A 12044-nucleotide genomic window follows, 5' to 3' on the forward strand; every position below is an offset into this window, starting at 1 on the left:
CACCGCCCGCCCGCCGGGCCCGGCGCCCGCACCCGCACCCGCACCCCCGCCCGGGGCACCGGCACCGCGGGGCGCGCCGCCCCCGCCAGGTGGCGCTGTTGCTCAACGGTGGCGCCGGGCCGGGCCGGGCGGGGCGGCGGGAGCAGCCGGGACGCTCCCGGGACGCGGAGCCGCTCCGGGCTCGGCGCGGGGAAAAGTCCGTGTGCGCGGCGCGGCCGCGGCTCCTGCGCCGCTCTGCCGCTCCTAACTTTTCGTTTTTCTTTTTTTTTCCCCTTTTTCCGTCGTGTTTCTGTGTTGGGACACCGTGATGGTCACAGACCCCGCGGAGTGCCCCATCTCCCCGCACTCCCTGCCCGCCCCGCCCGGGGCCGCGCTCCCCTCGCCCCCCCCCGCGGAGCGCCCCCACCGCCCCGGTGGCAGCGCGCGGACCCGGCTGCCCGCGCCGGGCGCGAGGCGGGGGCGGGGCCGGGGCGGGGCGCGCGGCGCGGGGCGGGCGGCGATTGGCGGCGGGGCCTGACGGACGGGCGGGCCCCGCCCCCCCGGCAATGTCTATCGCGCGCCGCGCTCCATGTAGGCACTTATTCCGCTGGGATAGCGCGGCCGGAGCGCGGCGGCGGCATGGCCGGGGTCCCGATCTGCGCCCTCCTCCCGCTCCTCGTCGGCGTCTGCGGGGCCGTCACAGGCTCCCGGATCTATCCCGCCAACGAAGGTGAGGCTTTGCCGGCGGCCGGGATCAGCGCTCCCTTGGCGGGGCGCCGGGGGCACCGAACTTTGCCCCCGGGTTGGCGACGGTGCCCTCCCCGCCGCGCTCGCCGCCGGCCCCGCGCTGTCCCATGGAGTCGCTCTCCGTCCGGCGGTCGCGGAGTTGCCCCGGCGGCGCTCCGGGGGCCGCCCGCGGCACCGGCACAGGTGTCTCGGGGCGGAGCGGAGCGGCCGCCGCCCGCCCGGCGCTTCCCCCCCGCGCTGCCCCTTTCCCGGCCGGGCCGCGCCGCGGGGCCGCAGCGCTCCCGGGAGCGGAGCCGCCGCGCCGGGGCGGCCCCGAGCCGCGAGGGCGGCTCATTAAACCGGTTCTCCCGGGAGCTCTCGGCGGCTCCGCGCCGTTCCCCGGGGCCGGGGTGCAGCCCGTTCTGCGGGACGGTCCGGCGGCGGCTCAGCAGGGGAAGCCCGCGGTCGTCCCGCGGTGCGGGCGTGGGGCGCCAGTCCCTTCGGGAACCCCCCACGAGGTCTCTCGGTGCTTGGCTGCCCTCCCGGGGCCCCGGGAAGTACCGGTTGTCCGCTTATCGCCAAGGTGCGGTCGCGGTCCCGGGCGGCGGGAGATGCGGTGCCCAGCGCTCCCGGGAGGCGCTCCGCTGTCCCCCGCAGGTGTGCCGGGACTGCGCCGCTCCGCGCCCGGGAGCGGCTCTGGCGCGCCGGGAAACGAGCGTGCGATTCCTCGGACCTACCCCGAGAGACTTTCCAAGTGTTTTAAGATATTGGCGCGGTCGGAACTAACATTTCATTTCGAGTGGAAGGTGGATGCGATCGTGCTCCACACATATGGAAACGTTCAGGTAAACGATTTATTTTAATATTGCCTCTTGGCAGCTGGAATTTAATCTGTTTTATTTGTACCTTTCTGCAGTTACCTTGCTGGATTCCAGATCAGTTCAGGGAGAGCTGGGGTGGATAGCAAGTCCCCTGGAAGGAGGGGTAAGTTTTAAACCGCTATCTGATCAAAAGGGTAAAGGGGGTGATTAGTAACTTTCAGAGAGTCCTAATGGCTCGATTATTGTTGATTGTGGTGAGGAGGTCAGATTTCTTCCTTGGCTTACCAAGTGAATTACTCTTTGTTGGAGAAACTCTATACTCCCTTTGGATAGTTCTGTCATGGAAGAAGTGGAAACCAAAAGGGCAGAAAAGAGGTTTCAGAATTAGGAGATTGGTTGAGGCATGGGCTTAGATGCCTATTTAAAACTGAAATACCAACAAGAAATGTGATCTGCCGGCTGAATTGGCATTCTTGACTGCTATTATTTTATCTGTGGACTGTCTCGGCTGGGGGATGTTCAGGGCAATTGCTGTTCTATTTCTGGATGAAGGAGTGGGGATCAATATACAGGGTAGACCTTTTGGTGTGATGGGACATTGCCCTATTTCAGGGTGTGAACATCGTTTATTTAGGTCTCTGAACAGATAAACTGCAGCACCCAGTGCTTGATGGTGATTCCTTGCACTTTCTTTCGATGTACTTTTAAATAAGACAATTGTAAGAGAAGGTTGCTTGAATGCACTGCCCAGTGGTGGTGTGATGATAAGAGGGTTCGTTGCTGGGGCTTAGAGCTTCTTTGCTTAGTGGAGCTGCATGCAAGGTAGCTTTATTTGTTTAGTTTAGCTTTATATTAGTGGGTGGACACCTTGCTGCTCCCTCATCTGTGCCCTGACCTGCAGGGTGCCTAGTGCTTCTGTGGGAAACTCTCGAGAATGTTGGACTTTGGAGTTGCAGGGGTATGGAGGAGACTGTACTTCATGGGACTTTTTTTAATAAGCAATTAGAAAAGCTTTTTCTTTCTTCAAATGAGCAATTTAAGAAAAATGCCAGCAATGCACACTAAACGTTAATGTAAAAAACCCTCAAATCCCTTAAATATTAAATGGGCAAAAGCAGCTTGTAATCCTTAAGCAGTAGTAACAAAGTCAAAGTGACTGGAAAAGAAAAGTGCTGAAAGATCAGGACCTGTGCACAACAAAGCACTGGATTCTTCAGGAAACCTACAAATTTACTTTTTTGTGTGTGTGTGCGTTCCCACTCGTAATTAGAAGAAGCAGAGCTAAGGAAACAGCAGTGAGCGGAAGGAATCCGAGGTTGCGTTGGCTGGTGATGCATTATGCATAAGCTCTGAATAACCATAACATGGGAGAATGGGGGATTGTTTTGCTCCCCCATTGTTGTTCTGGGTGAACTTGACTACGGTCCCGGCTTGTGCCTGAGCACACTGTGCTATCCCCAAAACCCGGTTTTTCAAAGAGTGGGGAAGTGATTGGCAGGCCTCTGGCAGCGCCCACGGTGCACATTCACTGCAGATTGCAGGCAATTGCCCTCATCTTTTGACAGTGTGGAAAGGTACAGCTCTATCTCGGTGAGAGTTGGGCTTCCTTGTTAATCCAGCACCCTGGAAAGGTCGGTTAATGAGACAGGGCCTTTTATATGGCTCTCCAAGGGGTATCTATGCTGTGTATTAAAACAGGACCTAAAATACAAGTTTTAATAAGTCAGCAGTAGAATCAATGATCAGAGGACAGCTGTATTTTATTAATGGCTGTTGGATTCCCCCTTTTCCCCCATGTTTCTTCTGAAAGCACCATGCAAGCTTGAGAAAAAGATGTGTGCTCTTATTGTGGACGTGACTCGTTTCACTAAACCTACATACGTGTGTTCTATTTTTAAGCCTGTAGTGAAAAATTTAAGAGTATATGGCCTGTCTCTGAGATACAGTGCTTGGAAAGCGTTTACTTTAACTTCATATGCTGCAGATTTATTTCAAGCAGCAGTGACAAACTCCTTTATCTTTCTGGGAAGATTCTGTCCTTTAGTGTTTTTCTTTAATTGTGTATACTTTATTGTGTATTAAAAAAAGTATTTTTCTAGATCTGTACCACACTGTTCCTGAGGTGTGAGGGTTGTGTGGATAAGAAGGGCTGTAGATAAACATAGTAATGTGGCAGTGACTAGCAGTAATCAAATATATAGTAGCCCTGGAGGAATTAATGAATTGCATTATAAATGTAATTAATGATTTACTCTTGCATTTCACAGTTGAAAAGCAGGTTTTGTGCCCAGAATGTTTTACTCTGCATCATTAAACTGTGGGAAGAGTTGAATTATAAAAGTTAATTTCAGCTTGAAAGCAAAAAGTTACAGCTTTGACCACATACTTAGAGTTACAAGTCATTTACAGTGGTTGGAGATCTGGGGCTGTAGTTATTTTCAGCTCTGTCAGAAAGACACACATTTGTTTTTTGTTTGTGTGTTTATGAAATAAACCCAACTCTGTATATTTGTATGTTGATCAGGAGATGGGTGTGTTAACAACTCGATCAGAAAAGTTGCTGAATTCAGTTGCTGTCTGTCTGTTGACCTCAGCGGTCTCTTTATTGAATCCTCTAGCAGCATCCTCCATTGTGTAAATGCACTAAAGGAAATCCCATCAACAAGTATTATTTCCCTCTGCTTCTTCCTTCCTCTTGTACCACACACAATATAGGTAGCATAGACAATCTGAAGATAAGCAGAATGGAAAATGATGGATCATAAAGACAATATTGTAACTGTAAACTAGCTCTGTGGCAGCTGTAAATTAAACAACTCTGTCTTCTTACTAACAACATGTTACGCTTTACATTGATAGATGACTTTTTAGGATTTATTTTTTCCTTTTCTCTGAAAAGGAGTGACATGCTGAGTATTGATTTCCCCCCCCTCCTTCATTTTAATTTGCAGTTATCTCTAGGCAGCAAATAAAATATTATTCTTTCTGCTCCTAGTGACTCATGGTGCTAACTGCTGTCATTCTATAAACGGATTCAGCTAAGCTGGAAGCTTTTTAAGTAAAAATCACTTGCATAAGAGCAATCTTTGTGAGAAGAATGTAGGATATTATACAAGAAGCCCTTTAACGTTAAGAAGGCTTCTGTTTATCAAAGCCATGGCTTCAGTAGTTCTGAAAAGCACTTCTGGGAAGTCTCTTTAAAGTTATTACTGTTAAGGATAACTTTATATGCTTCATTGGATTGCCTGCAAACCTAGTCAGCATATCATTATCTAATATTTTTTAAAAGAAGAATAAATTGAATAATATAAATTGAAGTGCTATGGTTTGGGTTTTTCTCTGGAAAGGTTTTTCTCTCTCTAATGCCTGTACTTTCCCTTTTCTTACCACCAGGAGAGCACTGTGATAAACTTTCTTCTGTTTCTGATAATACTTAAAACAATTTTTTTTCAGAACTGTTGAGTATGTGTGCTTTCCTTTTCTAAGTTCATCATGCTGAACTCATGAATCTTTTCTTTCCATACCCTCCTTGGATTACATGTATTGTTGTTGTTTCATAGTCATGTTGCCTGTTAGTTTGGCACTTCTGAAGATATCTGAACTTGATTTGAGGGGTGTAACAGTTTTGAAGCATGCAAGCTACCCTGATCTTTCAGCACTTTACCTCTCTGTTAACCTTTTTGGGTTTTTGATGATATGAATGTAGCTGTTTCCTGACATTTCCTCAAAAAAAGATATGTAATATTCCTTCTTTTTCTGCCTTCCCACTACTAAGAAACTCTGTTTGGATAACGAAGTTATGGTAGTGTTGCTGGTAGACTGATGCTGTTGTTCCTTCTCTAAGTGCCACCAAATCAAGGACCCAGTTCTCTGTAGACAGCTATTTCTGGCCAGCTCTGAAGTAAAGACTGTTTGCTGAGTGTCTGGGATATGGGTAGCCCAGGAAAGGAGTTGGCAGCTTAAAGAAATAATAAGAGTTGGCTTGAAAATTTTTAAACTGTGTGATAGTGATGCCAGAAATGTGGATGTTATTCTCTCTGTCTTGTGTTTTTTGTGTGACCAAGTCATGCTATGTCAGCGTTGGATATTTCCATGTACAAGACAGAGTCCACATGTTATCCACTGCAGAGAAAACACTGCAGGCCAGTTCTGCACTGGGAGTCTGTGAAGTCCTGTATGTAGCCCTAATCTAAGCAGGGTCCTGTGGACTGAATTGTAGTGCAAATAAACCTAGTCAGTTGATGGAGCATTCTTGGATTGGTTCAAAGGGCCTTTAAAACATGTTTGCTCCTCGAGGCATTACTGGATTTGGAACTCGTTTCTCCTGAACAGATTCTTCCTTTAATGTCCAAGTAGTTGAGGTCCTGGCTATGACTTGGTCTGCTAGTTTGTTTTTGTTCCTCTGTTTGTTTGTTTCCCTTTAATGGAAGAAGTGCAGATTGTTTGCTGTGAAGCTCAGTTGTTCCTTTTAATACAGATATATATTTTTCTTCCCCTTTTCCTCTCTGCAGTGGGAGGAAGTAAGCATTATGGATGAGAAGAACACTCCGATCCGCACCTATCAAGTCTGCAATGTGATGGAGCCCAGTCAGAATAATTGGCTACGAACTGACTGGATTCCCCGTGAGGGGGCTCAAAGGGTATATATTGAAATCAAGTTCACACTCAGAGACTGCAACAGCCTGCCGGGTGTCATGGGAACTTGCAAAGAGACTTTCAACCTTTATTACTATGAATCAAACAATGATAAGGAGCGTTTTATTCGAGAGAGCCAGTTTGCCAAGATCGATACCATTGCTGCTGACGAGAGCTTCACCCAGGTGGACATTGGAGACAGGATCATGAAGCTGAATACAGAGATACGGGATGTAGGACCACTCAGCAAGAAAGGGTTTTATTTGGCTTTTCAGGATGTCGGTGCCTGCATTGCTTTGGTCTCTGTTCGTGTCTTCTATAAGAAGTGCCCGTTGACAGTTCGGAACCTGGCACAGTTTCCAGACACCATTACTGGGGCTGATACATCCTCTCTGGTGGAGGTTCGTGGCTCCTGTGTCAACAACTCAGAAGAGAAGGATGTGCCAAAAATGTACTGTGGGGCAGATGGCGAATGGCTGGTGCCCATTGGCAACTGTCTGTGCAATGCTGGCTATGAAGAACGCAATGGTGAATGCCAAGGTAGGATGAGCCATATTGTACTCTTCATTAGGGCTTAGTTAAATGCATAATTGCATCAGAGATGAGAGTAAATGGAGTAAAGCCAGTAATTAACAGCCACATGGGATTTGATGGGACAGAGGGGTTTAATGAAGAAGTCCAATAGCTCCAGGTGGCAAGGCTAAGAATTACATAATGTAAAACAAATGATAGTGCCATAATAGGCAGAAGGTGAAACACATTTTCTAGCAGGTGCCTAAATTTTATTTGGCTCATGATAGTCACTGAAATGTGAATGACTACATAACAGTGCAGTTGAGCTACCGTTGTTTGAAGAGACAAATCTTTCAAGTGAACTTTGTTAAGCACAGGAAATTCTGGCAAAGTCTCCTCTGGATAATGCAGTGGGTTAAGAACCAGTCTGGGAGGCAGGGACAGGAGTTTTAGCTGGATTACTTTCCTGCTTTGGGAAGTGGAAGTCTTTGGTGTTTTACTTGTCGCAAATTTTTAGCACTAAATACCCTTTGATATTTGACACTGCTGCCTTTGTTAAATATTTTCATTTCTCAGAGAGTCTCTATTGTCAGTTAAATAATAGAGGTGCTAGGATACTCTTAGAAATGCTAGAAGTCTCCACCCCACCCTCCCACACACACACACGCACACACACACACAGACAGACCATCCTGTGTGCTGCAGAATTGGGGATTAAAGTCTGTATAAAAGACAGATTCTCCTAAAAGAAAAAACCTCAATACCTATATTCTGTACACCTCCCTTTTCTGGAAAAAGAAGTTGTAAAAGATTAGGGAAGGGATGGAAGGGAGTTTATAAATAAAATATCTTTAGCCTCTGCTTCTAAACTCTTGCTCATGTAAGCATAAATTAAGATCAGACTTAAATGGATTCTTGCACAGGTCAGTGAGCTTAATTTTGCCTGGTGCTGAATTGAAGGTGCTCAGCTCCTTAGGGGATTTGGAACCGTGTTTTTAGAAAAGGTTTTTTGGAGCCAATTGCCTTACATCTTCTTGGTGTGCTTTTCATGAGGTCATTTTTTTGATCTTGAGACTAAGCACAAGTTAGCAAGGCAAGTAACTGACAGCTCTTGGGCTGGACTCCTAAGAGAATGGTGTCTTTTGAATGTCTTACTTGATTTCTTTTGAACACTAATGTACAGTCAATATGAAGTTCAGCAGTATGTGTTGAAATTAAGCTTTGTTAGGAAAGAAGCACTAAGTGTAAACTTCAGCCTTAATTTCTAGAGTTTTTGCTATATGACAAAAGCTTAGGTATGATATAGTGGCAATAAAATTGGTGTGGGCTGTACAGAGAACTGAAAGATGAGCAGCATAATGATAGGGCATCCTCTATGGGGTAAATTAGTCAGGTTTTTTCTTTTTTTTTTTAATATTTGGTTTCTTTTTTTAATCCATTGAGATGGAAACTTGAAAACCTATTTATTGTGAGATGTGTGAACCTGTGGCTGTGGTACTGACTGGGTGACGTGAGGAGAGCCCTTGGTGGCTGTGGGGATACTGTTACTCTCTTAATAGCTCAATAACTTCTGGGTAAAGCTTCTCGACACATTTACAGCCTGGCTTCTGAGAGGAGGAAGTGAATGGAGGAGCACATCTTGGTTTATTGCACAGGGATTATTCTGCTTTCTCCTAAAGGCCTATTAGGTCAGCACTGGGTCACTCTGATTGACACAGATCTACCATTTTTCAGCGTCAGTGGCCCAGACGTGATGAGCTAATTGCCTAACAAATCCTGTGTTGTTGAGGGGAAATCTCTTGAGGTTTTACTGGTGGGCAGTGATTATACTGACATGCATTTTGAATTTATTTTTGTAGTGTTGGACTAGACCTTAGAGACGAATGTCAGCTTACCTAACGGGTCTCAGCTGCACCTGAGCAAGTTTGGGCTTAGGAAACCCAATTTTCTGTTTCCCAATTAACAGGAAGATCAGGTGATGCCATATTGACAAAGGCAATAGGAACATTCTGTCTCTTGGGCTCTCCAGAGTGAAGTTGGCCTGTGCTAGTCACTCTGAGAGTATTTGAGCCAGCACATAATTTGAGAGTGCTAAACCCATTTCATCAGTGGTTATTTGTGGTTTCCTTTTCTCACACTTGCCATTCTCCAGCCAGAACAGTTTACTGGGAAGTTCCTCTTGGTGAATTCATGAAGCTCACTGGAACTGTGCAGTTCCTCTCTGGTTTCCAGTGAGGCTGTTAAAGCAGTTTGGCCTTTGACATCATTGAATGAGGTTTCCCCTTTTCTTTCCCCTCTTAACTTCATCGTTTAGCAAATGTTCTGCTCTGACAGGTTTTTGGAAGGGAGGAGGAGGAGGATGAAGTGAGGAGGATTCCTGTGGTTTTGGTACAGAGGACTGGGGGCAGGGGGAGAGAGTTTGAGTTTGGGAAAGTCTTTAAAAGGGTGCTGGTCTGGGACTGGAGCTGGTGAGCAGGTTCCACCTCAATTGTTTTTCGGTAGGTTGGCTGTGGCAGAACAAATACAAGGAAAGGTCAGAGGTTGTCCGTTTCCTCATCCATCTTCCCTTGTGATCCTAGGGTCAGAGTTAGTGTTGATTAAGATCTTAAATGTTTGACAAAAGCTCAGTGGGCAGAAATAGTTCAGGCCAGTTGCACTTGTTGGGAGATCCGCAGTTGATGTTGGAATTCCGTGTCTTCTCCTGAGACCTGCTCCCTGCCATACAGTGCTGGGGCAGACCAGCTGGCACTTGGGTTGTCCTGTGAGCTGCTTCAAGTTCACTCAATCTCCCGATTTTTAAATAATGCATTTTCCTTGAGATGCTTTTGCTTAATTTCTGATGTGTGTGTGGGAAGCATAATGGAAAGCCACTTCACATCTAAAGTTATTTCTGTAGTGGGAGTTAATGACTTTCTGACCTTGAATGGGATTTTTAAAAAATTGTGTCGGTGGTATGGAGGTGTTTGAATATGACTGCTATTTTTTTTCTCCAGCTGATTTTATTGATGATGATTGTCTTACTGAACATACATAAGTAGATGTGTATGCACATATGCAAAAACCCAGGGCAGGAAGGAAAAGGAGATAAGTATTTAATCCATATTTATTTGGGAAGCTTCAAAGGTGTGTCATGGCAGTGGTTCTACAAAATTGGTCCTGATCAGTAGAAATATTAGGTGAGCACTGATTCTTTGCTCGCAGATGCACTTGTAGCTGTGAATCTAATGTTGGTTGTTTTTTTTTTTTTTAATTTTCTGTTACTGTTTATTCTCCCTCAAATGTTCTATGTTAATGGCTGTCCACTTAGGAGAGCATAAATGTGGAATATTGTTGATGGAACATGACTATCCCAACTAGTGTCACATCTCAAGGCTAAGGCAATTAGTGCTTTAGGGCAAAGCTGAGACATAAAGTAATTTTCAACTTCTCTTCTACTCATCATTGTTATGTAAATTGTTTTGTTACACATTAATATAATGCGGTTTGGATTTAGTTACGATTTCCTTATGATAAAACACGTATCTTTCTTACTCAAAGGGGGGGGGGAAACAAGCAGGAAGGGAGAAAAGACAGATTAAAGAAGCAATAGACTGTAGCCATCTGTGATGATTTTGATGCTGTGAAATTACAAATCTCAATTTTAGACCTGCCATTTAGTATAAATATGTGAGACAGTTGAGATTTTTACTGTGATACTGTAAAGGTTATGAGAGCCAACAGCTTTGTCTTCATCTACACTTGCTTTTTCTGAGTTGTGAATTGGCCAATTGGCAGAAAATCTAGTGTCATTTAAAATATGGCTCAGTCCTGGTTTCATATCACTGCTGTTTTTAGAATTTTCCTTCGAACTTTGATAAGAGCATCCCTAAGAAGTAATAATTTGAATGATAAGATTCTTTTTATCTCAGAGGCTTTGAAGAGTGGCTGTGATCATTGAAAGCAGCAGTTCAGTTTACATCAGAAGGGTGCAGTCTAATTATATGTTTTTCTGCGATAAGATTTTTGGATGGTGGGTTTTGTAGGGGTGGGGAAGTAAAATAATTTGTGTGTACTTTCCCATTTTAGTCATAGATAACTTTTTTTGTCAGAATAGCACTGATGTACAGTCTGGCTGCACAAAAGGGTAATCAGAAGGGTGACTAAGACTGTGCAGATTTGAGGTTTCAGAAGGATTTTTTTTCAGGTTGATTATTTTTGGCAGAGGGGAAAAAAAAATGCATAGACTCAACATGTTATGTTTTAAAAGGAGCTGAGAAGACTGAAGCTACCAGGCGGGGCCTGGGAGCGATACTGAAACACAGTCTGTCTGAACCAAATTTAGTTGGTTCTCTTCTCTGCTGATTTGGTTATGTTATGTTCTCATGTAGCTCAATAGACCTTCCAAGGGTTCCTCCCTCTGTGAATTTATTTATTTTTTTTGTACCACCTGGTGCATTTCAAAATCTCCATTTAAATGTCACTGCAGGCTCTCTATTGCTTTTCTCCTGCCTGGCCTCCTCAGAAGTCAAGCTGCAGTTGTCCCTTCATGTGTTGCTTGGAGAAGGGCTGGGATTGCTTCCTTCTGAATTCCCGACAAAATTTCTGCTAGTACACAGGGGAGCAATATCTGGTCCTTATTCTGTGTATTACTGGTAAAAAGCACGATCCTCAGAATGAAAGCCAGATGAGCTGTTGTGGTATGAATTTCATGGTAGGTCCGCGTAGTCTTTGGTGGGACTAACAGCCCATCTTCTGGGTTTTGTGTGTGTTCTTATAGGGAAAAAAAAAAAAAAGGCAGAACAACACTTTCCAGACAGCTCATCTTGTGTGCGATGAGTTTGGTATTTAGATCTTGGCTGGGTAAGGGTTATTATCTGTCTAATAATATGCTCCACTGAGCTTGGTCTTTATTGCGCCTGTGAGAAGTGATTAAAGAAATGCTCAGCATACACTAAGGTCTTTTGAGACTGCATTAAAAAGCCCCCCCAAACTTGTGAGATAAATATCTTATCTGGTTTCATTCCATTATGCCACATCCTTTTCAAATATTGCAGGGAGCAGGTGAGGTCACACAGTTTTGTGAATCAGAGACAATTAACACTCCCATGACTAAATGGCCATTTTATGAATATTCAGAGCCTGCTTCACCTCCCTGGGAAGCAAACATGTTGGTTCCCTTCTCCTTCCTCCTGCTAGAGACTAGGGAGGCTCTCCCTGTGAATGGGGATTGGCAGCTGTCGCCAGCTTTGCCTTTTGCATGCAGCAAATTCCTCATTTACATCTTTTGTATACACCCTCATGCAAAGTAGCACACCCATTTCCCCACTTCACAAAGGAGATAAGAGCTTCCTTTGGAAAAGCCAGCCAAAATCTCCTTCTGTTTATGCAGAG

At 45.4% G+C, this 12044-nt stretch overlaps 1 protein-coding gene across 1 annotated transcript in view; it reads left to right on the forward strand.

Annotated features, from left to right (window-relative positions):
• Positions 1-560: 560 nt before the first annotated feature.
• EPHA4 (EPH receptor A4) overlaps positions 561-12044 on the forward strand; it is a 106497-nt gene continuing 95013 nt past the window's right edge. Inside the window, exons 1-3 of the mRNA XM_064666555.1 lie at positions 561-709; positions 1622-1689; positions 6038-6701. Of these exons, the coding sequence (XP_064522625.1) occupies positions 619-709; positions 1622-1689; positions 6038-6701 (823 nt within the window). The 5' untranslated portion in view covers positions 561-618. The remainder of the gene's footprint in view (positions 710-1621; positions 1690-6037; positions 6702-12044) is intronic.

The sequence above is a fragment of the Pseudopipra pipra genome, chromosome 10 (genome assembly GCF_036250125.1).
Source record: "Pseudopipra pipra isolate bDixPip1 chromosome 10, bDixPip1.hap1, whole genome shotgun sequence".
Taxonomy (NCBI): Eukaryota; Metazoa; Chordata; class Aves; order Passeriformes; family Pipridae; genus Pseudopipra; species Pseudopipra pipra.